The sequence below is a fragment of the Sinohyriopsis cumingii genome, chromosome 4 (genome assembly GCF_028554795.1).
Source record: "Sinohyriopsis cumingii isolate HCF-2022 chromosome 4, ASM2855479v2, whole genome shotgun sequence".
Taxonomy (NCBI): Eukaryota; Metazoa; Mollusca; class Bivalvia; order Unionida; family Unionidae; genus Sinohyriopsis; species Sinohyriopsis cumingii.
The window spans coordinates 21,830,779-21,858,736 of NC_142964.1; the positions used below are offsets into that span (position 1 = coordinate 21,830,779).

A 27,958-nucleotide genomic window follows, 5' to 3' on the forward strand; every position below is an offset into this window, starting at 1 on the left:
CATACGTACATACATGCATACATGCATGCATGCGTACAGACAGACAGACAGATATACAGAAAAGAATGTAGACTTACAGTTAGGGAGAAATATAGAAATTAAAATGGACACGTGGGAAGGCGTACATGCGCAGAGGATGACAGGAAACAAACAGCAAATGCGTTCCCCTGTGATCATTACCACTCAATATTGTATGCTGACCAAGCATTTGCAAAACTTGAACTCGGTCAGATGTTGTCTCAAATTAAAATTGCGAAAATCACCTTCTTTAATATATATATGTGTGTGTGTGTGTGTGTACGGAGTCCCCCGTACCCGTACCCGTTAGTTGTTATATCGGTTAATCGGTGAACTGCTTGAACGCGTGTGCCCTGAATAGTGTCTGTGTCTTAATAATTCGGTCGAAGCGTTTGTACAGTTGACCGTATTTAGAGTTCAAGGAGACCTTATTAGAGTGCGTTTCCATTTACAACTGCAACCAAACATTACAATAGCTTTTCCTGAATGCAGGAATAGATGTATTAAGAGAAACTTAAAATACCATACTGTAACGAAGTTTAATTATATTGTTCACTTTATATATATTTATTTAGCGTTTTAGTTGCACATATTTATGAAGTGCAATAAAAGCTGATTGAGTGTATGTATGGAAAGTCACTGACGACTATGACTGCAAAATCTTTACATATAATATAATGAAGAGTGAAAGAGAAAAAAAAATGTCGATAACTGTTTAAATTGACAAATGATCTCCACTACACAATACCTTTTCTGAAAGTTAAATACGCCGTTTTAATTTGGAATAAGTAATTTTCATACGTGGTCATATGCTTTCGTAATTACTTCTTTAAAAGAAATTACCAAAATCTCCACAATGTCATCTTACACATATCGATGCTTATAATGAATCTTTTGTATAATATCCAAGTGTCTATTTTCTCATTCTTTGTGTACTTGCGTTAAATCTCAATGTTCAGTCTAAAGACTTTCGTAGTTAGACGAAAGTGTTCACTGGAGGTGTAAATAAACTCGTAGATAATTGAAGGAACGGTGTCGTTATAATCGATGCAAAATCCAAACAGAAATCATTACTTTTAATGTACAGAGAGAGAGAGAGAGAGAGAGACAGACAGACAGACAGACAGAGACAGACAGGCAGACAGACAGACAGAGCATTACTTGTTAAAAATTTAAGAGTCAATTACCACTGGCTTAGACCATGAAAACGACTTTCAATATTGAGGTATTTTTGGAAATTTTCATGCATGCATGCACTCGTACACACACATTCATGAATTCATACAAACATACATACCAGCAAACAGACAGACAGACAAATATACATCGGCTGAAATAAGTGTACGGATGTTTAAAGTGTAAGTACTTATTTTTTATTGGAAGTTCTTGCCTTTGGCCTTGGAAAATCGGTCATTCGGTTAATCAGGTAGTTTTACTGATCGTGACGACTAGTTTCCAGAAGACGGGTTAGGAGTGGGGGGGGGGGGGGAGCGCCGCGGGCGAGCCGATCACGTGACTTGCAGCCATATAAGCTGGGTTGTATGCCGCCTTTGTCCAAGGAGACTTTACCAATATGGTTAAGTGAATAACAGCCACTCGTACATTATCATCCATAGTTATCTTGAACTATGAAGAATTTGGGATAAACTGACCAGAAACTTGTATTATCTCTCGTCCTGTAAGACATTTTCAGAAAATAGGAGTGTAATTTTGTGTTCTTGATTTGTTGTATGTAATACTTACGTAAACAACCCGAATTAGCCAGGTAATAATAAAAAATCTGTCAGCCAATGGAATGACGTCTGTATTGTATACACATGTATAAAGTCAAAGCTACCGGCCGGCAAATCAGCTGCAAATCAGCTGATCGTGGTATAGTGTTCGTTCTGATTGACAGCGTACGCTTAACAAACTCGGCGTTCTAACCTGGATCGTCTTAGACTTACTGCGCAGAAAGAAGGTTTAATCAGAATTTTAAAAAACCCACATTTAAACAAGTAAAAAGGAAAGAAAACGGAACATGGCATCGGAAAGACTCTTCGGAAATGAAACAGAACTAAGATCAGATCCGGACGCTGATCGCATTATAGAAATCATCAATGCGGCGACAAGATATAAGGTAAGCAAAGTTTTTCTTACAATCAATTAAAATTATCATCAGGAAAATAAATTACATTGTTCTTTATTTCTTTTTTACTTTCTTTCTTTTTTGGGGAAGAAATCTGCAAATGATAGGTAAAGTTTGTTGAATAAAAATCCGGTTAGGCGCATAGGAAATATATATATATATATATATATATATATATATATATATATATATATATATATATATATATATATATATATATATATATATATATATATATATATATATATGTATATCATTAACTTGATATTAATAGTAGCAGAAGCAGTAGCAGTATGAACGTTTCATTGACAACTTGGAAGTAATTCGGGATATTTGAATAGAGCGGGCAGTCGGCAGTGCGCATCCAGAAGAATAGCTGGGAAGAGGGTGTCTGCTAAAGAATGTAGACTAGGAGTCTAAGGGACGAAACCTCTGTTAAAGGCCTAGGGGGCGAAGCCTTCCGAAGCTCTGGCATTTCAAGAATTTCCATGGTAAACTTTTTGCCATCGAACTGCAAAGAAAATTTGCATTTAGAAATGTTCCGGTTAATTTGAGCTCACCACAGAAACGCTTCTGATATGTCTTCACATTATTTGTTATCAGGCATTTAATGACCAACGACAGTTATCTCGTTATTTTCGTCAGAGTGATTGCCCTTTTCGACTAATTTTTGTGCGTACCAATCAGGTACTGGTGTTGTGGTTATTATCTGAAAATGCGCATGTTGACCAATCACTCTACGGTTTTGTAAGAGTGGTTATTGTAAATTTTCTACCTATGCTGAATGTAGTATTTTCTACCTACGGCTGAATGTAGTATGTGATGCAGCCAGTCTGACACTTGCCGATGGAGAGAGAAAGACAGAGACAGAGAGACAGACATAGATATATTAAAGCACACAACCGCAAACAGCTCAGTACACGGTGATATACAGTCATAACTAGAGTATACTTTTTTAGTAATAGACCTGATCTTGTTTATAACTTAAAATGTTCTGGAACTAAACTTTTGACTCTTATCCTGGTCCTCTTATTGTGTTTCAGGTGTTTATACTACGGTTGCTTACATTGGAATATCTCATTTCTATCTTAAAGTCTTAGGTAGAATCAATCTTTAGTTGAGTTTAGTTTTAATTTTACAGGATTTATTTATTTAAAATATTTATCGGAATTACAAAGTGCGCATTAATAGTTTCGGACTGAAACACTATATTTATTGTGAATACATGTAGAAACATTTTCGATTATACCACTGTAATGTATGAAGACAGTTAGCACATCAGCACTATTCCAGATCATTGGCACATCAGCAAGTTCAAGACAGGAATTCATTCGGAACACCATTGGAATTCATTGATAATACTCTATACTTTTCGGCTTGTGATAGAACGATTATTTTATGTAGGTTCTAATTCACAATACTGAAAGTTCTTTTTAAATTTTCACTTTGTATTCAAGGGAAATACATTATTTCTTAAATTTTACAAAACTTGTTAGTTTTCGCTCTTTTCTGTTCCTTGGTTTAAGAGCATCGAGTCGTGACAACAAGTAATGCCAAACACTTAATTCATACTGAGTTTTACCGTTTATATCATTCGACTACCTAGTCTATATATCAAAATAGGAAGTCTAACAAATAAACGTAAATTTTTACAAATTAAAGATTTAGTTTGAAATGTATCATTAACAAAACAAGATATCTTATCAGCAAGATCGAACACATTGAAGTATAGCTTCACACTTTATCTTAAGGATATGGCCCACACATAGCAAGTTTCACCAAATGGACAATGAGGGTCGGATGGTTTATTTATTAAAGGCATTTTCAACACACTATTGGCCATATCAGTTTGAGGAAATCGGAGCTAAATATCTTTTCCTGGACACATTGAGAGTAGTTGAAGCGAAGGTTATAGAAATTTAGCAATATATTTGATTCTGTGTGAAGGCAAATGGAAATTAACATTACGGACGTCACCATTTGGTGATAATGGAATTTAATCAATAAAGATGACATTATAGGGGACTATTGAAAGTTAACTTTACACATGATAATGTGGTAAAGGAGGGGGATTTAACATTAGCGTTTTGTACGGTATGGGATCTTGTTGAAATTATCTTTAGCGTTTGGGTTGGTATGGGGTTTGTGGGAATTTAACATACATTTTTGGAGGGTTTGGCACGGAAATTTAATATAATGGATGACACTGTGAGGCTTTATGGAAAGTTTAGGTTGATGACACTATGAGACCCTATGAAAACTGAACAAAATGGATGACACTATTGAGCTTTATGGAAAGTTTATCATAATAGATAACCATATGGGACCCTATGAAATGGTTGTTAGGTTATATAGTGCGCGTTAACAGAGCTAGTAAACACATTTGACACACCTTCAAACAGACGTAGACATTTGCAGATCAGTGGCCCATACTCCGAAACTCTTTATAATGTTATATATATTTTATTTAATTTATATTTAATTTAATTTAATTGTTTGTAAGTTTTTCAAAAACAATTTTTAATTTCATTACTTGTTAAGTAATGTAATTTTGTTTACTGGAATTTGATACTTTCCAGAAATTAGTTTGACCTGACTGTTTAGCCGAAAACACCTAAAAATAGAACTTTGTATCTTTTTACTGACCTAGTTCCTGGCCTTGATTGAGAATCAAGAAAACAAGTTCTTTTTTTTTTATTGTTGGATACATAGAGTGACATCGAGGCTGTACTGGAATACGTGACCTTAGACATGTAAATATCTTCTAAACTGTTTTGGAATGTGATCACGTGACCCTCATACTGATATCTATTTTGCGCCTTATTTGACTGTATAACCTTTGTCTACAGAGAATTTAGTGAGTGGGGCTTTACACTAGAGAGTGTTTGTTTGTGACCAGTTTGGAGTTACATTTAAATTTATATTCATATTATTTGGATTCTAAGAGATCAATTCTTTTTCCTGGAAATAGTTGAGGTCTCATACAAAATTCTTGGATAAAGATATTTCTTGAAATTGTATTCGGAAATTCAAACACCGGAAAATTGTTTGTGAAACAACAAAGAACTGTAGACACAACAGCACAATACTAGCTACAGTATACGTCATCACCTTCCATTTTTGAATTTTCGTAGGGACTCTAACTTGAATGCATTAGAACATTTCATTACTAGGACTTCTAAAATTTAATTCGTGGATTATTCTTGGATTATTTTTGGATGTGATTTTTAAAACCTTACGTTTTTTAAAATGTTTTTCATTTTTACATTGCTTTTCCATGGAAATAAATTATTTCTTAAATTTTCAAAGCTTGTCGCGTTCACTCTTTATTTGTTACTGCTTATTAGAGCCTAGACACGTAACTATATACAGTATATAATCACGCTGTAAATGTATCTCAGAAATACGGTCGTTTCGATTCTCTTTTAGACGGTCAAGTTTGCCTTAACGTATTCAAGGTACCTTGGATCGAACATTATACTGGAGATGGTGGTCCAACGCGCTTCACAAAGCCACATGTCATTTATGTCCTTTGTATGTCAAAGCTTTACGAATTGAAACGTTTTTTTTTTTCTTTCTTGTTTAACATAATCATACAGTGAGTAGTAACAAATACTATAGGATACGTCATATCTATGATGATCATGTTTGCTGGGTATGTAAAACATGCCAAGTGTGTCCCTTATGTTTAGGAAACAAAAAGACAACTGACATGCAACTTTATGCGTCATATATAGAGGTTGTGACTCCATGTAATGAATATATATATATATATATATATATATATATATATATATATATATATATATATATATATAGAGAGAGAGAGAGAGAGAGAGAGAGAGAGAGAGAGAGAGAGAGAGAGAGCAAATATGCTAGACCAGCTCAATAATACACGTTTTGTTTAAGACATCTACATTGATGTTTATACTTTGCACTGAGAGAAGCCAAGAGGGAAACACCTACACCTCCTAAAAATTCCAAACCATCAGCATTACCCACAGCAAACACAACAACAACAACTGTGACGACAATGCCAGTGGCAGTTAGACAAGAGAAAGGATTGAGACAGTTTCTAATTATAATAGAAAATCTATGATTTCCAGCCGGCCTTTTTTCAGCACAAACCATACAGAATTGAAGAGATAATAATAATTGACTGACAAAATAAAACACCAAACTAACCAATATAGGGGTGTATGTATGTATAAGTGTTTATGAAATAAAATTTCCATCCTTTAATAAAATATAAATATATACACACCGATTGGATTCAATATAGCAGGAAGGGAGAATTTTTTAACAAAGCATAGCCACTGCATTCTGATCTTGGCTATGTTCCGGTTGATAAGGGATAACAACACGATTGAAACATTATTTCACAAAAGTTCATTTAAGGGTTGGATTTTTCTGATGCTCTATCCCCGGGTCTCTGACAATGTCTTGCTGACTTCTTGGTTTAAATTTTTTTAAGACGGAGTATCGTCTTTTTTTGTTTATTCTTTTCTTTCTGCTCAGTATCCTCCATTTTCTACACCGTCACTTTCTTTTCACATCCTAGACACTCCATTGGGAATTGCCCTTTCATCTTTATTCTTTTCTCTGTGCCATGTCTCGTACTCCTTTCATAACTAGCATGGGCGCCCGCTCATAGGGGTAAGGGCTGGAGTTCTTGCCACCCCCACCTCCCATTTCATCTCTAAATATATTTTGGCCCACATCCGTAAAACTTAACAGCTAACCACTACATGTTTGCCCTACCACGAAAATAATTGTACGGGTGCCCTGGTAAGTAGTTACTTTTATTTGATGTTGTTATCATTCTTGTGCCATTTCTCTTAACAGATGTATCAAGTGTCTTCACTGTTGCTTATGAAATAGTCTTGATCCTCAGCATAATAAAATTAGACGAGACGTATTTTTGAATTTGTATGTGTGTTTGCATGAAACCTATCGCCCGTTTATTTTCCCCTAAACGTTTAAGACGCAGTGCTCCAACAGAAGTTTCATGGGCGGTATTTATTTTTTCCCAGTTGCTAATATATTTTTTCTTTTTTTGTGTACTTTCTATCCCATTCTTGAAAAAAAATGCACTTTTGTTCTGCGTTTCAAAACGTTTAACTCTCCTTCGAGATTATATATATATTTCAAAACGAACAAAATATCATAGAGAATATAACTACCAAATATATTAGGATCAGCTGCAGATCCGCAAATGAATATCTGAGTTTTTTGTTTTTGTTTTGTTTTGTTTTCTTCCCTCTGTTGTTGTTTTTAATTAGGGGGTGGGGGAGACGTAAACTGAACCCGATGTGGTGACCCAGGCGGTAAATCCCAATAAGCCTCTGCTTGCTAGGCACTTCCGGGGATAATCTTAACCATCTAACTGTAAAGAAAACTTACTGTATGAAAAGTTCCGATTGTTTCACGCTTCTGGATCCGCCCGAGTACTCACCGTATAATTTTATTGTTAGCAACTATAATGCGTTACCTAGTGGGTTTATGGTAATAATTGCACGACAAACGGATGAAACATACTCAAATCAAAACAATTTTAACGTGTTATGTGTTGAAAACCATACAGAAGTATTTGTTTCTCTAACGGTCAAGTTCAAGGTTACAATTCACCCACATCAGATTGTAGAGTTAGGCGATTAGCCAATTAACTCAGAAATAACGTTCATGGAACTTGGACAATGCCCAGCCCAGTTATTAAGGGCCTATATAAACCCGTCAATAATCGCTGATTTCGCAGATCATCAAACTCATCCGAGATGTTGTCAGTACCAAATCAAGATGCAGATTTCATTTTGCTTATGTCGACAAGATCATCCAGACATAAACTATTACTGGCACCTGCTTGTAAGAGCAAAGTTTACTAATTATGGAACTGATTCGAGAAATTGTACACTAACATTTCATAAAAATATGTTCATAATTTTTTTTTGTCCGCAAATAAATAATCATAGACAAATTTTCCACTAATCACAACGGACGCAAGGCAGTTCATACGCTTCCTCGACCTTCAGCCTGTGGACTAAATTCAGAGAGGCAAACACTGCATAAATAAACTTCAGATTTATGGATCGATAAGTATTTATTGACTGAAATTAATATCCTATACATAGGTGATGATGGAAGCCATTGAAATGGGCCTTTTTGATACTCTAGAAACAGAAGAAGGATTCGTCACGCCACATTCGTTTGCAAGCAAGCACGGCTATGACGTTGATATTACGGAAAGACTATTTGATGCCCTGTCTTGTAGTGGACTTCTAGAAAAGGAGATCAGTTCCAAAGGTAGGTTTTAAAAACATGTCTAGTCGGGGGGTGGGGGTGTCTTTTTGTTGTTTATCTTTTTGGGTGGTGTTGGTGAGTTTTTTTTTTTTGTTGTTGTTTTGTTTATTTGTTTGTTTTTGCTCTGTCTGCTCTGAGAAAGAATTTGGCCAACAGAAACATGTTCTTGTTCAGGGGAAGAAATATACAATTATGAATAAAGATGGCGACCTCATATCCTCCATCGTCATTTGATCATGTACTGTGACTCAGTTTGATGGTCCCCAATGTTACCCCTCTTGATTCTATCAAACCGACGGGAAACACCCGTTGTTACACGTTGGTTGGAACAATGACGTCACCCTGGCATGAACAAGGTGGCCCAAATGTCGGAGCAATGGCTAAAGATCAAAACTGTTACACGTCAGAGTGACCACAAAGATCTTATGATTGGTCAGCTTTATTCCAAGTTTTAATGTAAAAAAAGCCCTATTAAATATAACATTTTACGAAAATAATTTTTAATTATGGAAACTACTCTTTTTTATTAAGTTTATTTTTGGGTTTAAAGTATGATTCAAAAGAGAGACTTAAATACCGTATTTGCCGGCCTATAAGACGATATTTTTTGACCGGAAAATCTTAGCTTCGTCTTATACTCCGAATCGACTTTTATATGGATTATGTCACCCAAGTCGCTTTATCATATTTTTCATACGGAAAATAATTCTCCAAGAGTACGAAAAATAATGTGTAAAAATATTTCATTTTGTGGAACAGAACAATATCACACATTGAGTATTTTAAACAATTACATTTATTAAAAATTAACAGAGATCAGATTAATTGCAATAAAGCAATATGCACCAGTAATGTACGTTGTTTAAATCTGATATATGTGCGTTAGAATGTACATGTTAGAATATGAAAAATAGACAGGATACAAAATGTTCATTCTTGGGATTTAACCTAATGGAGACTATATGGATATAAATATTGTGAATATTTAAACCCTGAAGAAGTATGGTAAGTATTTTCATAGTTTTCCGTTTCATTTATTAATGTTTTCTTTCTTTGACAAAAGCTTCAGCAACATGAAGGCAATAAGCTTAAATAAAGAACAAGAAAAATCCACGCAGAGCTTAACTTTCTGTCTCTGACTCTCTCTCTCTCTCTCTCACACACACACACTGTCTCTCTCTCTCTCTCTCTCTCTCTCTCTCTCTCTCTCTCTCTCTCATATATCGGACCATATTTTATTTTGGCCACGATGTGCAAAAAAGAAAAATGCAATGGAATACATATGCATCCTTCTCTCTGTATCTCTCTTCCCCTCCACCTCAACACCGCCCCCACCCCCGAAAATGTATTTTAGTATTAATAATGCAATTTCCCAATTGTTGGTAATCTGAAATAACATATAGTGATACTCTTAATATTTATGAAACCGGACGTTGTTATAATTTAATTCCTCACAGCATCGCTAGTTTTATCCTATCTGTAACTCAATAAATTTTCGAGCCAGCGTCATTATATGTAGCTAAAAGTACATAATACATTTAAAATACTTCTTGTGAAACAACTTAGGTACTTTTAGTCGCATTTAATGATCCTGACTGGAAAGGCTACCGAGTTACAGGTAGGATAAAATTTGCGATGCTGTGTGGAACCAAGTGAAAAACCCAATCCGAGGTCTTGATGTGGCCTCGTCTTATACTCAGCATCGACTTATATAAAGATGAAGGGTGGAATGATTGCCAAATTTGCTGGTTCGACTTCTACTCCTCATCGACTTATATGCCGGCAAATACGGTTATCTTTTCCTAACCAAATTACCAATTTCTGAATGACTCCCGCATGATCTTAACAGTTATCCTATGTTTCGAGTATATTAGAACGTCCTGAGCCGACTTACTCAATAATTCTCCATTTCACGCAAAAATATGTCATAGATTCAGAGAAAAGCTACAAAGTAAATTTTGAAATTGCAATTTTGTCAAACATTGTGATAAATAGATGTGCACTTAAAATAACATTTTTCATGATGGGAAATTGTGGAAAATTTTTGGCGTGGTTTACATGGCACAAGCCTTAAAACAGGCCTGCGCGAAAATTTGCTGTATGCAGAACATAACAATGAAAAGAAAATGAATTTTATACTAGATGAACATTACTGGACAGTCTTTCTAGAACATCAATTTTGGACCGAGGAGTGAATATGTGTGGAATTATAGGATACATACCCACCTCAATTATTGATGCTTGCATTTGGATATCTCCTAATGATGCAAAATACTAAATTTACTATTTTGTGATCCATGAAGGAAGTCTCAACCCCATACAGAGTGTTTGAGTTTCGGCTCTAAGCGGTGCAAGTTATTCGAATGATGTTTTGATATAGTATTCATTATGTGATAACTATGGTCGAAAACAGTTTTATTTTTTTTAATTAATTTATTCCACCGTGCCAGAATTGTTGGAATTCTTGGCTTTTTTTTATATACCTATATTTCTTTTATATCGGTAAAAGCAAGCGACTTCCTTTAGCCTTTGATATTACGGACCTTAACAAAAGTATTAGTCTTCCTATTCCAAAGAGTACCTCATTTTAAGAATTTTTATATTTTTTTTTTGTCCATGTTGTTGAAGTTATAATAATAATAATAATAGAAATAATAATAATAATAATAACAATTAGTAGTAGTAGTAGTAGTAGTAGTAGTAGTAGTAGTAGTGTTGTGCCTGTTGTTGCTAAGCCATTTATATTTACAGGGTATTACGAATACAGAAACACAAGTAGCACAAGAAAATATTTGACCAAATCCAAGCTGCCGACCTTGCTCAGTTTAGCTTTTCTGGAAGAAACGATGGTGTTCCGTACATTGGAAAAGCTTCCAGAGATTTTGAAATCGGGTATATCCATACTGATATTGGCTACATCGTTTTGTAATATATATTATTTTACTATCTGTTTCTGTTTCAATAAGCCAATGCTGTCCAACCCGCGGCCCGTGGGTTGATTTTCAATGGCCCGCCAGAGGTCGAGCAGCTATATAGTCGTTGCTTTTCAGTTTTCTGCTGCGGCCCTCGGCTTTAAGAAAAACATTTTTCAGTGGCCCATGGTGTGAAAAAGGTTGGACAGCACTGCAATAAGCAATAAAATCATCTTATTTCTTCTAGTTGCGCATGATTGTGCAAGTGTGATCGCAGATTTCAGATTTAAACGATGAGATAATGTATAGATCGATAGGATACACACCATTAAATATCTAGGTGCGTATGATGCATTTATGTCTCCACTATGTATGTATGTATGTATGTATGTATGTATGTATGTATGTATGTATGTATGTATGTGGAGGGTGAAGGTGGTGCGTGCGTGCGTGCGTGAGTTCATGAGTATGTATGTATTTATGTGTGTGTGTGTGTGTGTGTGTGTGTGTGTGAATGGATGGACGGATGGATGGATAGATTACTTTTGCTCTTTTTATCATATCTGTTTATCCAAACAGGGAAACGTGTGATGAATATTATGAACGTAAAACCCATGGCCGCTTCCCATCAACAAACTGGAGTTGTCTTCCACAACGCCCCTGCACAAATCATTAATCCCATGGGAAAATACAGCAAAAACACCGAAAAGAATGACGTCAAAGCCAGCAAAGAGAACGAAACTAAAGATATTAACGCCTTTCCGACACTATCATCACCCCACTACAAGGCAGGTCAACTGGTGGACCTCCAGATGCAATTCATGTTATCTATGGACGGTATCGCCGCAACATGTGCCTCGGCCATCGCCCAAGCCTTTGATTTATTCTCGCACCGGACAGCCGTAGATCTTGGCGGTACGACACAGCTGATCACTTAATCGGCCTAAGCTTTTCAGTGTTCTTGGCCTCTGCACTTTCTTTCTGTCTTTTGCTCAGTTGTACTCAAGTAAATATTTTTAAAGCATAAAAAGCGGACCTACAAATATTTTACAGTTCTGCAAAATAGGAATTCAAGCTGTATTATTTACATCCATAGTATTACTAAATTGTATTCGAGTACTTCGATTAACCAGAGGGAAGGGTCAGGCGCACCTGAATTAAAAGTTGATGTAAAAAATACATATACAAATCATACTGCGAACAGCAGTTCTTTCAAACACAATGGATCCAGCCAGTATATCGTCTGAGATTGATGAAAATAACTGTAGCGGTGTGTGGGTGGTTTTGCTTGGCGGATTGTACATTCTTACAAGGTGTTCGTTTTATTCGGTTCTCGTTATTTAGGAGATGATCGCCCTCGGTGTTAATGCCCGGATGGAGTAAATATTAAAATAAAGTGTGAAACTTATAGATGGAATAAATAGAGATCTGAGCAGATATATAGAACAGAATGACATGAGCCCCGTACATAAAAACCAACTATTTAATCAACTGCATAAACAACTGTGTTAATACAATAAATTAGGAAGATACACTTCTCTTTGAAATAAATCATTCACCGAATTTTCAAACACAAATATATTTATATAAATAGCCGATCTGTTTTAAATGATAGGATTAGTTTATCATAGAATCGAGTGAACAGTCGAAATCATTCCCTTGTACATCTTCATAACCTGCTTATTTCCTGTTCACTCCAACTTCACTGTGGCTGTCCTCGGTTCTTTCGCTTTTTTCCTTCTCTAACCTCCCCCCTGTGTCGCCTATTTTCGGCCCTCAAACTTTGTGTGGGTAGGTGGATACGAAAGTACGTAGATACGTAGATACCTGGATTAGAAGGTACATGGATACGTCAGTGGATACATCAGTGGAGCTATTTCCCCTTTCAAAATAAACAGAGAAACAACCTAAATCTTCTGTCAGTTATGTCAGATATCGTTCTATCTGAATTGTAACAGACACCAAAGGCTATCTGGTCAAGCTAAACATGGCAGACCATAAACAGACCTAGTTTCATAAGATTAACGTACTTGCTAACGGCTATTCCATCCTGACTCTCATTAACATTACACGAGACATAACATTTCCGTTCTCGTCTGAACTACACAAGCGAATACACACATTCGAGTCTTTATCATACATGAAATCATCTAAAATCGGTGAATTCTCGCGACTCGTATCAACTAAATTAATGCATGAAATTCTTAGATTTCTCTAACAATCGAGACGACAAATTCAAACAATTCGCCAAACGTATATAAAGAAAATCATTGACGAATTTAGATAGATGAACTCAAATATATCAAGAGAATTGATCTATGAATTTAAACAAATAAATTCATGCAAATATAGACAATTAAATTCAAGCAAATCATTATATTGGTATCAACGAATTACATGAGATTGACGCAAATACCTTGTGGTTTCAAGCTTTGTTCGCTTCTACCGCCAGAATTGTGTCCGTTGACTTTCCCGACATCCGGTCCCTTTGACAAATGTTTTACGAGAGAATTTCTTCCAAATTCATCTCGGAGTCCCTTATATTTTTGCTCTTGCAGGAAAAATGCAGACTGGCTAGATTTCTCGATAAGGGCAATTTTAAAGCTAGGAAATTTCGTGTGGGGAAACACGCCCCTTTTTTAGCGTAACCAATCAGGATTAAATATATCTACCGCCTCGTATAATAAGGCGCCAAAATTGTGGTCAGTCTGACTTCTAGATTTCCAAACAACTGATTCTGGTCAATTTCAAATCTGACATTTTTGATACAAAGATCGAAGTTAACCTCTTCCTTCCAGTTTGTCTGGACGGTTCAATAAACGAAGGCTTAATTAAGAATCACTTCCTCTCCCGACACAGATATTAGAAATCATTGCAGTATGGCGAATTAACAAGCACTTGTCCCCATAAATCTAAATTATTTTTCTCTGGCCCAAGTTAATGTGCTCTTCATAGATCGACAGAAATTTGCTACCTTACAATAACTGTAAAAAGAACTGACAACGATGACTACAACATCAGGTTTTAAATAGCCAAAGCGCGTTCGACTCACAACGAGTCTTTGTCTAAGGCAGTTATAAGACAAAAACAAATAAGACTAGCAATAAACATACCAAAAATATGGTTGAACTTAGGTAACTTTACATGATTTCATGAGTTTAGGTATAATAGGTTTATTGTTTGCAATTATTGCGATTCATTAGCTTGAACTTCACTGATAGCATGCTCATTTAGTTGGCATTTTGGCCTTTCAAAAGCATGCCCCCGTCTATTGTTTTAAAAACGTAAAATTGTGTAACTGTAGATTATATCCATTTTTTTTTTGTAATAACAATAGCAATAATAAAAATATAACCAAAAACAACTACAAAAAGATTAGTAAATATTGAAGTAAATGAGTAATGAATGAAAATAACAAATTATTTAATTTGAAGAAGTATGGACTCCAAGCAAATACTGATTTTATTAGCATGAGGGTGCCCAGTTCTTATTTTCTTGGTTTAAGCAGCTTGATTTCTGTATTTATAGTCGGCGTATCCAGTAAGATTTCTTTTCTTCCTGGTTTCTTAACTGCATTTGCGGATAATTGCAGTTTGTATAATATCACTGGTCAGGGGTTAAAGTGTTCTGCAACTGGATTTCTGTCCAGATTTTTTCTCATCAAATCAGATATGTGAAGATTAATCTGGTTGTGTGTTTGTTCGGTTTCACCGTCGTAATGAAGGCCGAACGTTCTATATGACATGAAATACATTACATTCTCTGTTTCGCACTTTAATTTTATGCCGTATGTCTTGTAAGTTTCATCCATCACTGTGGTAGAAATTTTGTTGGTCTCAATCATGTATTGACAGATATACTTTGTATCACCACAGGGACCAGGTGTGCCAGCATGATCTTAACTTGTGGTAGGCGTTAGCTTAGCCCTGGGGGCCCATGGTGGCCGATTGGTTTAAATCGTTCGCCATACCGATCACTGCCAAATTACCTTTGTCCACCTGTGATCGAGTCTCCGGCTCACCCAATGTGGGTAGTTCTTTTCGAGGCCTTCTCACGTTCTTCCTCCACCAAGCATACTGGTCGCCATGTATAGCCTATCATGTGCTAAAACATTACGTTAAACACACAAGAACAACTCGACTCTGTTTAGGATGTGTGAGGTTTATCGAATGTTTGTAAACTCATCCCATTGACACAATAAATCGAGAACCCAGAGAAAACCGGAAAGCTGGGGTTGGCTACCACCATTCATAATACGTTACGGGATCGAACCAAGAGAGTTATCGCCGCCCAATCCAGGTGTCCTACACACACAAAAACCACACTTTGATAAGCCGAGGATTTTTTTATTAGGAGTTCATTGTGTATATCAATTTGCGCATGGACTTAAGATTGTATGCTGCAACTTTGTGTCTCCGTGAAAAATGTGTCATGTAGTTCATGTAAATATATATGTCTCTGTGTCTTTTCTCTTGCATGCGTCATATTTATATATTTTGTTGATAAACCCATCTTAATATCACAATGGAGTCTGTGTACAATTCGTTGAAAGATTGTCATCTTCATGTAGGCGGCTCTGGAAGGATAGCTAACGAGTTCACAAACACATTTCCAGAAATGGAGGTCATCGTCTTGGATCTGCCACCTGTAGTTCAGGCGGCACAGAAACATTTCCAACATCACAGGAATGATAGGATCTCATTTGTAGAAGGTCTGTGAAATATCATTATTAATATTATTATTGTTATTATTATTGGTTGTGGTAGTATTGGTGAAAGTAGTAGTAAATGCAATTAAGGAAGAGGAAATTGAAGAAAGCTAATTCCATAATTGTGCTTCCTTGGATAGTGTTAGTAAATAATGTTTAACTTTTACTGTTAAAAAGGGGAAAAAGTTTAAAACATAGAAAGTAGACTTCGGTTCTGTTGGGGAGTTTACTAGAATTAGAACACACACACACACACACACTGAAAGACTGTGCTATATATACATTACACTGCACAACGGTTGTCCTTTTGGGATTATTTTTCTTTCCGTTATTAGAAAGATTAATTGCTTATAACAATAAGACAGCATTTAGCCGTGTGCTGAACATTGGTCTTGGCAATGTTCAAAAACTTCAAAAGTGTATCAAACATTCTTTTACCAAGTATATAGTACACTAATAAGGAAGGAAACATGTACAAAATACTGCAGATTTAAATATTTTAGGAGACATGCTAGTGGACAGCTTACCAAAAGGAGACCTGTACATACTTGGACACGTTCTTCATGGCTTCAGTAAGGCAAATATCAACATAATACTGAAGAAAATTTTCGACAAACTTCCAAGAGGTAACAATGAATTATGTTTTAGTCATATAGCAATGAATACTCTTTTGTGATAACAATGAGTACTGTTTTAGTCATATAACAATGAATTATGTTTTAGTCATATAGCAATGAATACTCTTTTGTGATAACAATGAGTACTGTTTTAGTCATATAACAATGAGTACTGTTTTACTCATATAACAATGAATGCTGTTTTAGTCATATAACAATGAATGCTGTTTTAGTCATATAACAATGAATTATGTTTTAGTCATATAGCAATGAATACTCTTTTGTGATAACAATGAGTACTGTTTTAGTCATATAACAACGAATACTGTTTGATTCAAGTCAAGTATGTGTATTGTGAGCAACGTGTTTAAGAGCTTTCAACAATGGTAAAGTATCTTACTGTAAACTACGATTTGCACGTTACTTAGAAAAGTAATTCCCTTGACAGTAATCGAACTTTAAGCTTCCAAGTACGTCATATTGCGAAAATATGCCCGAGTCGTTATCACTATACTGGTACAACGAGGACATTTGTTATGGATACGTGGGCCACGTGCAGTATCAGAAAACGATGACTCTCTTAGTTCAGTATTTGGAGAAATATTTGTTTTTATTGTTTTGTTCTTTTGTTGTATTTTTTTTGGGGGGGGCGGGTAAGGAGAGCACATTGCAGAGTTGAAAATCTGGATCTTATCATCACGAAATCAGTTACACAAGGAATCAAGATAAAATTTCATGATTAGCTGAGAATTTGGAAACAATTCCATGTACACTGTCAGTGGATATTATCAAGACTTTTTCATCCAAATTTGTAGTTTCTATTATTTACCGTTTCTCAGAAAGATCGATGATTTATCCTTTGGTTATTGTGTCAGGATAGACCTGACAACACCACACAATGTGATGAAAGATGAAACTTTATAAAATGAATTAACTATATATATATATATATATATATATATATATATATATATATATATATATATATATATATATATATATATATATATATATATATATATATATATATATATATATATATATATATTACAAATGCAGTGATTTTCTTTTACGCTCCAAAAATACGTCTCATTCAAATACTCTATCCAAACATTTGCAAATTGGTAAACTAAAAATGTTTCATGTATTCTCATGTATGACTAAGATTGAAATAATTTTATGTAACCTCATGTAATGAAAATGAGATTCAAATAATCTCCTGGACTGAAAATAAAGATTCAGATAATCTTATGTAATCAAAATGACTCAAATTTTACTCAATTGAAACAACAACCAATTGAAACAAACATGACTCAGTCATTTGTACAGCCGTATGATTCATAAATATTTGTAAAACTTGCAAATGTGTCTACTGACAAACTACACAGCTCTCCCGAATTCTTGGGTTGGCCCTCACTTGTATTGGCCGTACACACCGTTCATGAATCCACCATGCGCACAAGTTTACAAACTAGCGGTTTCATCTTCGTGTGACCTTGATGGTTACATCATCTTCTATATCGACACACAGACTGCCAGACATATAGCCTGAGATACCCGCACACATAAACGCACCGACAGCACACAGTTCTCCTAAATTGGGTTGGCACACTTGTCTTAGCCACGCCCACCCTTCATGGATCCACCATGCGCACAGACATACGTATAAACATACGTACAGACAGCTACAGACAGCCTTAGACAGCTTCAGACAGCCCTAAACAGCTTCGATAAAACCAAACTGGTCATACTAATAGGTTCAGAATTAAAATCTATAGATACATGCTACTAAATTAAACTCTAATAGCAACTTGTAATTCAAAAGTTCACAACGTTTCAAATCTGCGTAGTAATATAGGCATCATTTCACGATACGACGTTAAAAACTGAATACGATTACATATCAAATAAAATAAAGATGTAACACTTACCCCTATGGCTGGAGAACACAAATGGAGAACGTGCACTCCTTGACAAGGTCCACAGACCAGTGTGTCAGTTAGAAACGGAACTTGTCTTAAATTTTCATTTCTTGCATTATTATGTTAATGCGGATTATGTTAATTTGTTCATTATTTGGATCCTATACACGCACGTATTAATCATAATTCTTTTCTCATTCAAATGATTCATCATTAAGCATTGTATTTGTATCACCATCAAAAGTGTTCTGTTATAAATCCGACATCCATCCTGGTTATATTGTTGCAAAAATGGTGTCAGAAGTGGGATCATTTCCGATTTAGCTGAGTAGTGAAATTATTCTTTCATTATTCTTGTATGATCTTTTGTGTGTTTCTTGACATGACATTGAGGTTAAGTACACATATAACATTACTTTATTTGTTCTACACATTTCATGTTTTTGTTGCCTTCCGAGAGGGGAAATAAGGTTCGTTTGAAATTATAGTAATTACGCCTTTTGGCATAATAGTGCACTTTAGGTTGGTCATATCCGATTTTTGAAATGTCTTCAATGAAAGAATTTGTGGAACTGGGGAAACAGTTTGGCTACGAGGGGGAGTAGTTAGAAATTTTGGGATCAGAGAGAAATAGAAAGGGAAGACAAGAGGGAGTTGATAGAATTAGAAAAGAAGACCTAAAGGGAGAAACTAGATATAGAAAGGGAAGCCGAAGAAAGAAAAATGGCTTTTAAGAAGGAGAAGATAGAATTAGAAAGCAAGCCAAAAAGGAAAGGATAGAATGGGAAAGGGAAGCAGAGAGGGAGAAGATAGAATTAGAGATGGTGAAGATAGAGTTAGAAAAAGAAGTAGAAGGTAGGAGTTAGAAAGGGAAAAACAAGTGAGATTAGCAGCTTTGGAGATAGAAGATACAAACAGGGAGAGGGAGTATCAAAGAAATTCTGAGCTATTGAAAACCATGAGGGAGGAGGACATGATTCTAAACTGTGAGGTCCAAAATTGCCCCCATTTGAAGACGACAAAGCTAATATAGATAGTTATCTAAACAGATTCGAAAAGTACGCCACTGTACAAAAATGGGGAAAAAAGAAGATTCGTCTCTTCATCTTGACACGTTGTTGAAGGGTAAATCATTATACATGTATTCACATATTCCGCGGACGATTCGCTGAATTTCCTCGCGTTGAAAGAAGCACTGCTGCAGAAATACCAGGTAACCGAGCAAGGGTTTTGCAAGGAGTTGAAATATAGCAAATCCGAGAGAGGCGAGACATTCACCCAGTTCGTCAGTAGGACATCAATTACTTGCAGCGATGGGTGAAATGTGGTAAAGTCGTTAAGACATTTGAGGGTCTTATGGATTTCTTGCTTCGAGACCAACTACTGACAACTTGTGGCAAGGAGTTATATTTGTTCTTGAGGGGAAAGGTCCTTCACGAATATATATGACATGGCCACACAGACGGATTTATTCGCTGAAGCTCGGGGAGGTTCACAGAATGTCATCTCGCGAGACAGCAAAGCTGGGAATCGGGTCAAGGACCAAATTCCCAGGGAACCTGGACAAGCTGTTAGGGAGAACCAGGGAAGTCATAAGGAAAAGCAATGTTTCACTTGCAAGGAGTAGGATCATATCTTCTCCAATTGTCCTGAGCGGAAGGGATCAGTCCAGAGACTCGCGATGGCCATTGAAGGAAGACGGTTGGTAGATGGAAAATTCATATGTTTCACAGCAGGATAAGCGGGAAGCAGTGTATTAGTCAGTGATGCGTGCAGAGATCGGTCGCGATATTATCAAATTGAACGGCACGTGTATTTTCCCCGAGGCAAGGGTACCAATGTCGAATGGCACTCTCAACGGACAAGAAGTGGACGTTTTAGGGGACACATAGTGCACTAGTGTAGTCGTGAAACGGAGCTTGGGTTTAAATCGTCTTTTATGCTACTGTACCAAACAATCGACCACTTTCCTGTCGCAAGGATAGTTATCGAAACACCTTTTCTGCCGGAACCGTGGAAGCACTGTGTATAGCCAACCCGATGTATGAACTTACGATTGTCAAGGTACAGAGATCTAGACTCCCGACTATGTCTTACTTCCGATTTCCGAACATCCAAGCAGTGCAAACCAGAGCTCAGGTTAAAGAGGATATCAAACCTCTACGTAAATTAAAGTACCGGAAGCCATTGCTGATATCTCTCGCGAAGAAGATTCGAATGAGCAAGAACATGACACGTCTTTACGCGCAACCGCTTGAAAGCGTTATCGGGTATCTTAAGGAAATGTAAGAACGGGGTTCCTCTAAATTTCAACTTCAAAAAGATTTAATTTACAGGGAATACTCTACAATTGATAGAAAGTTCTTGCAACTAGTGGTTTCCCAGAACTTCAGGTCGCATGTACCGGTACTCAAGGTTGCGCACGAATCGAGTATGGTGGGTCATTTAGGTGTGAAGAAAAGAACTGATAGGGTATTACAAGAATTCTATTGGCCTGGTGTCAGTAGCGATGTAACACGGTTTTGTCGCTCGTGCGATGTTTGCCAGAAGACGGTCTCTAAGGAAAGACTAACTAGAGTAGCGTTTAATAACCCATTTATGTAGCGAAAGAAGGTATAGATCAGATCAATTTATGCCCGGATTTATCCTACGGTCAGCATACGTAGATCTTGGAGGTTTTGTCCCAATACTACCCGGACGTTTTTACGGACAAACCAGGCCTTACTGGATTGATTCAACACGATATCAAGTTGAATACCTCAGAGCCGATCAGGATTAAAGTATGTCCAATATCATTTAATGTGCGGGAGACAAACCAACGAAGAAGGGGGGAAAATGTTAGCCCAGGAAGTGGTCGAGCCTTCCAGTTCCCCGTACTCGTTCCCCGTTGTATTAGTCAGAAAGAAATACGGGACAACCCGTTTTTGCATTGACTTTCGGCAACTTAACAAAATCAATTACTGTGTTCTACGCAGAACCAATACCAGACATAGCAAGCTTGTTTTCAAATTTGGCAGGTCATAAATACATTTCCAAGTTAGACCTTACCAAAGGATTTTGGCAGGTACCAATCGCTGATAATGCTCGCGAGTTAACGGCATTCGCGACTCCCAAATGTCTTTATCAATTTAAAGTCAAGCCTTTCGGTTTAGTCAACGCCGGTGCCTCGTGCGTTCGTCTCATGCGTAAACTTTTAAACGGTATGGAAAACGTCGACAGTTTTGTAGATAATATGTTTGTTTATACATATGACTGGGATGAATATGTTAAGGTATTAAGGATTTGTTCGATAGACATCACACTGCCAGTCTTACAGCTAGGCCCACCAAATGTAGTATAGGATATTTTAACCTAGAATGTTTGGGCCATCTTGTAAGTGGACTAGGCCAGTTGAAACCTCATCCAGACAAAATAGGAGCAATCAGAGATACACCTAGACCAGAAACTATGAAACATTGCCAGCCCATTAGCAGACTTTAATAGGAAAGGGCAAACGAATAAAGTTCCCTGGGTTGTGTGCCAGGAAAAAGCATTGGTAAGTGCACCAATCTTAAAATTGCCAGAATTGAATACAACTTTTTGTGCTGAGGACTAACGCGTCCTATAAGGAACTTGGGGCTGTTTTGCTACAGGAGCAAGAGGGGATGAAATTACCCATTGATTATGCAAGTAGGAAATTGCTCTCTAGCGAGCAAAACTACTCCGGGATTGAGAAGGAGTGCCTATCCTCAGTATGGGAGATAGGAAAACTCCATAATATCTTTTCGGGAGGGAGTTTACCTTACAAACGGAACATCAGCCGCCCTTATACTTGAACAAGGCAAAGGTCGCCAACGCAAGATTGATGCGTTAAGCGTTGAATTTGCAACCGTATATTTTCCGAATCGAGGTCATTCGAGGATTGGAATATGTGATTGTCGGTTTATTAAGTAGTGTGTAATTAGCAGATCATTTTCGTTCAGTATTCAAAATTGAATGTTTTAATAATTGGTTATGTTCACAATCCGTGCTTCTCCTAAAAGTGTTACCACTTTTTTAAGGGAGGGGAGGTATTGTCACGGAATTGTATAAATCCCTTTAGTTATTAAATACATAAACTCGGGTTTCGTTTTTTTTTTCTTTTTTCTTTTTGTGCACAACGATACCCGAGACGATTTGTGTATATTGTACAATATTTCGAAACAGTGAGTTCGGTTCATCCTATGCCGCACGTGCGAAGTGCTTTTGATGGGAAAAACCGATTACATTCAGCGCACAGATGATGTATGGCTGCATCGTCTGTGTATGAATGCCTCACCGTAAGACTAAATCTACACATTACGGAACGTCTTGTCAGTGAGCCGTCTACTTAACAACTTCCAAATCTTCAGGTATGTAAGTTACTTAATAATTTCTTTTGTATACGTTATAACTATTGTACTACCACGTTTATGTGTATATATTTTCTATGTAGATTCGGCTTACGTAGTATAATGCAAATATTTTCTATTCTTGTTTGTGACTTAGCAAGAGATTTATATTAGCAATATAAAGTTGCATTTTTAAGAAACGTTTAGTACCGTATGATTCTTAACGGGCACGGGTGGGTTCACTGGTACATTGTGTTAGATGTATTTTCAGCTGATCGGAGTCGACGGGGTACCAGCTATAGAGCTAATGATAGAAGTTGACCTTAGCAGCTGTAAAGCTGAGTAAACAGTGTTGCTGGTCGAATAGGAGGTGAACGGACGTTGCTGACCAAGATTGGTGGGCGCTGATTGCTTGATTGCCCAAGGAATTGAATGGTGGTCGGTGGCTACCTGGAATAATGACTGCTCCATTGACTAGTGTGACTAGTAGCCAAGTGTGCTGGTGACGAAGTGTGTAACTCCATATATGTAATCTTTTAGCCGTGGGCTGATTTTGGGGTTCGTAATACCCAGTGTTTTGGGATTGTAAAGATATTTCGTATTATATATGTCCCATTGTTTTTATCATTTTACTATTTGAGTAAAATACTTCATTTGTTACTATTTGAGTGAATTCATTTTCACTATTTGAGCAAAACACATCATTCTTTTCGTCGTTTGAGAATACTGTGAATCATTCACCTTTGTCCTTGTACTTTGTAAGGTCATTTATTTGAATTTTCATTTCTTGCATTATTATGTTAATGTGGATTATGTTAATTTGTTCAGTGTTTGGATCCTATACACGCACGTATTAATCATAATTCTTTTCTCATTCAAATCATTCATTATTAAACAATGTATTTGTATCACCATCAAAATTGTTCTGTTATTAATCCGAACTCCAATCCGGTTATCTTGTTACAACATGTCGGGTCTATGCTGTTTGTTGCTTATGATTTCAAGCAGATAACAAAGCCCCAGATCGCTTGGTTTTTTATACTGCAGGAGAACTTGTTCTATGCTGTTAGTTATCTTGGTTTATGTTATGGTAAATGCCGAATATTGGTCAATAAATGTTTTAATCGTAATTTCAGGTGGAAGTTTGCTTGTCCTCGAGAAGGTGATGTCAGACGACAAAACGGCCCCCGATATTCCAATAACCAACAGTCTTGTTCTCAGCATGATAACGGAAGGACGAGAAAGAACAATACTTGAGTACCGAAAGATACTTATGAAACACGGATTCAAAAACACCAAAATGAGACGTATCGAAGGCTTCAACTATTACGATGTAATTCTAGCAAAGAAACCATTTTAAGATTAGATCACTGAGCTCAATCAAAATGACGATTTGAAATGTGTACGCATCAGTTTTAACGGGGATTTCAACTATGCACTATCGATCTGCTTTAACTAAATTGATCTAAATTGGATATATATATATATATATATATATATATATATATATATATATATATATATATATATATATATATATTAGTCTGTGCTCTTAAAATAAGTCACAGAAAAGAGTAAAAGTCAACAAGCTTTGCAAAATTTAACAAAAAAATTATTTATCTTGAATACAATATCAAAATTTAAAAACAAACACAGAGATTACGGTATTGCGGATTAAATCCAAAGCATCCTAGAATTACAGATACAAGTCCTAATAAAGTTTTAAATAAACGTTAGTGGAAGTCCGAATTTAAACACAGTAACAGTTCCAGGTTTGAATTCACTATAAATCCCAGTGAATGTATCTATCCAACAATACAATTTTGTAGGAACGCTGTATTTGCAGAGAAAAAATTACTGAAACAATTTGAAGAAATAAATTCCAGCTCAAATGAACTTCTGGACACAATAATAATACAAACTGATTCTGAAACTGCTTCAAGCAAGAGTGACAGACTTTCAGAAGAAATAAAAATATCATTTATATGAAAAACTAAGACGCAGATCAAACACCCGGGTGAGGATAAAAAGTTCATTGTTCTATAAGGAACAGGAAGTTTGTTACCATAAGACACGTGACGGAAATCCAGTTGTCAAATATGGCTATACAAAAAATTGTAATGTAAGATCCTCAATGAGAATTTTTATATATACCAAAACTGTCACCGATCTGGGACAAGGTCAGCCACTAGATACAATGTTTCATTACCCACAGCATGTAATGAAATAAAAATATATATAAATAAATTGCAATTTTAAACATAGAGAACAATATATAATCCAAACAGTTGATACTTCTAGCATTTGTAGGATTTAAGCTGACAATGATATTATGAGCATATCTTTAGAAAAGATGAAATATATCAAATCTTCGAGTTCCTGTTATTTTAAATACATTAACACAACTTATTCGTGTTTTACATATATCTTGAATATTTCAAGTTTATATATTTATTAGAGTACGGTGTCAGATCCATTATTTATTTAAGTACGGTGTCGGAACCATTATTTAATATAGTACGGTATCAGATCGGTTATTTAACAGAGTACGTTGTCAGATCCATTATTTATTTCACTACTGTGTCAGATTCATTTTTACAGGGGTCTGATTCCAGGATTTAATTTTTGCGTAATAACTAAACGTTAGCTGTTTTTACTGAAACAAACTCTTTATGGCGAACACACAAGGTTGGAGTCGCTAAATTACCTAAATCCCTGTGGATACGCCACTGAGAGCATATATTACAACAGGAGCAAAGTTCCACTCCGAAGAAATTAAACGGAACAATTCTCAAATGATCCACATCTTCTCTGCTTTCTTTTCTGAAATTTCAGAATTGCATATTTCAACTTGACACTTCAGTGTCGCAATCCCGATAACTCTGTCACATGAACCTAAGAACACGAACATGCGGATAATTCTTTTCAAAAATCATTTTACGTATGAAGGGACCATAACATATTTTTAACACTCAACCCATTTTGATAATTGTCGCGATCAGCGATTCAATGACCATCTTTTCCAGATGCTTTCGCATACCTCATCAGGATCGAGCTTGCCAAGACAACATTAACATAATAAGATACATGACGTGCTGTTGTGATAATCTTCTCGTTCTCATTTGCAGTGCATACAATATCATCCACCTGCTTCGTTTGGTGAAATAATCACAGCAATACTCGGTTACCACTGTACATGTTGTTTTTGTTTTACGTTACTTACATATCTTAAAGCAGTTCACTAACGCTTGTTCATTCGAACATATTAATAAAATACACTGCATTCTTTTTCTCCTCTTCTGCGAGATATTTGTAAATTAACTAATGGATAGCCGACTGCCAACATGTACTGCAAATTAATTCATTGGCAGACATATGACCCACTGACCAACCCTGATCTCCCAGCTAGACGTGAATATTAATCTACTCGCATTTGGACCAAAGGCGATTGGGTCAGTCAAGCTGCTGGACTGGAGCTAAGTCAGTCACCTAGAAAAACATTTAGTCAAAGTGAATTCTAGAAGTGACGATTTTAAGAAAAAATGTACCCTACGTCATCTTTTGATTATTAACTATTTTTGTTATTCTTAAAGCTTGTTTATTATTGTGTGTGTCAGGGACGTCATGGGGGTGCAGGGGGCATTCCTCCCCCCCATGCATGTGCTGTAAAATCTAAAATTGCTGTTGCCTACATACCAAAATTAACAAGTCCGTCAAGTTTTGTCCCCCCAATCAAGTTCCCCCACCCATCACGTCCCCCCCCCCCCAAAAAAAAGTTGAAATGACGTCGCTGGTGTGTGTCTGTGTGTTATGTGCGCGTGATATGTGCGCGTTAAAAATATCAGTCACCCCAGATGATTTTTCTAGATAACATTAAAGCATCTCGTGTCGAAGCTTTGTTCAATTTTCGCGACATGCTTAAAGTGTTTCCTGTCTATTAGTAAAGGTATAGGGAAAAAAATAGCCTCTTTGAGGCAACATACATGCCAATTAGTGGTCGAACCTTTCTCCTTTGTTAACGAGAACAATGCAATAGACTGCTGATCGATACGATAGGCTAGCGATCAGTGCAGTCGCTGGCTGGGTCTCAGTCATCATGCAGTCTAATTTGCACTAAAAGCTTGTCGGAGCATTCAGGTCTGATGCTCGATACCTGTATTATCAACCAGTCAGCACATTGTCACATGAAATTTCCAGTGATAATTTGGATAAATTCATATAATGATATTTCTTTATCATGTTCTGTTTGATTAAATTTTAATTCTAAAATTTCATAAGCATATTCATTTATACGTCAACTCATCGACTACTGTTCGTTGAATTGTTTTCCGACGTTACTAGTGTTTTTTCCTTTCTGCATTATTTGGAAGGTTCTGTCATAGAATATTACATGATCTCAATGCTCGAACTTTACATTTGTCGAAATCTTTATATGAATCGCAATTTTCATGTGAATGAAACTTAAGGGCGTGAACTAAAAGGGGTACCGTCTGTACTCGCTTATTAGATGGTGCCAACTACGACCAGTATAGACCCTGATTTGCCGTTGCATAATACGCCGGTCTAGTGGAGTCAACGTTGTTTGTTCCACTGACTATTCCTAAAAAGCTAAATCAATCCAGATCTTTTTGCACATTATGCGACAGCAAATCTGGGTCGATGCAGTCTGCAGTTGGACTCGATCTGTAAGCAAGTACATAGGGTAATAAAAGTATTTTGTAGATGGCCAAATATCATTCTTGCAGATTGTGACATAAAGGATGCGCTTTTTGAATACCATATTATATATACGCTTTCAGATTTTTTATTTTACACTTTTCTAGGCAATATACTAATAAAATATTTTAGGTTAATGAATGTAATGTTTTGTACTTAGTTAAATGTTTTCTTTTTTCAGAAATAAATTGTTTCAGTTTATTACTATTATCTTTATTATTAAAAAAAACAAACTTTCTTGTATCTTTTTGTACTGTATCTATTTCGCTTCCAGCGCAAACACCTCTTTAA

The 27,958-nt window shown here is 36.2% G+C and overlaps 1 protein-coding gene and 1 long non-coding RNA gene across 4 annotated transcripts; one reads left to right on the forward strand and one right to left on the reverse strand.

Annotated features, from left to right (window-relative positions):
* Positions 1-1,570: 1,570 nt before the first annotated feature.
* LOC149800792 (acetylserotonin O-methyltransferase-like) lies at positions 1,571-27,868 on the forward strand. Of its 3 annotated transcripts, XM_089954781.1 has the most exons (8): positions 1,572-2,137; positions 8,275-8,446; positions 11,195-11,335; positions 11,935-12,270; positions 15,926-16,066; positions 16,567-16,689; positions 24,088-24,284; positions 26,080-27,868. In XM_089954781.1, exons 1-8 carry the CDS (start codon positions 2,039-2,041, stop codon positions 26,194-26,196), a joined length of 1,326 nt encoding a protein of 441 aa, XP_089810907.1. In that variant the 5' UTR covers positions 1,572-2,038; the 3' UTR covers positions 26,197-27,868. The 3 variants fall into 3 exon arrangements, with proteins under 3 accessions (XP_089810909.1, XP_089810907.1, XP_089810908.1); XM_089954783.1 differs by lacking the exon at positions 15,926-16,066 and having other exon boundaries at positions 1,571-2,137; XM_089954782.1 differs by having other exon boundaries at positions 1,574-2,137; positions 24,088-27,868.
* Positions 12,825-15,918, reverse strand: LOC149800793 (uncharacterized). Its single transcript, XR_016420564.1, has 2 exons — positions 13,772-15,918; positions 12,825-13,237 (listed from the first exon to the last, which is right to left on the reverse strand). It is a non-coding gene; the product is annotated as an uncharacterized LOC149800793 (long non-coding RNA).
* Positions 27,869-27,958: the final 90 nt, after the last annotated feature.

What these genes read in the sequence shown, in the direction of transcription:
- LOC149800792 (XM_089954781.1), top strand. Translation starts at nt 2,039, where the DNA reads ATGGCATCGGAAAGACTCTTCGGAAATGAAACAGAACTAAGATCAGAT. An exon ending in TCCAGAGATTTTGAAATCGG is followed by an intron (nt 11,336 to 11,934) that starts GTATATCCATAC and finishes TTATCCAAACAG; the next exon opens with GGAAACGTGTGATGAATATT. An exon ending in TTTCGACAAACTTCCAAGAG is followed by an intron (nt 16,690 to 24,087) that starts GTAACAATGAAT and finishes TCGTAATTTCAG; the next exon opens with GTGGAAGTTTGCTTGTCCTC.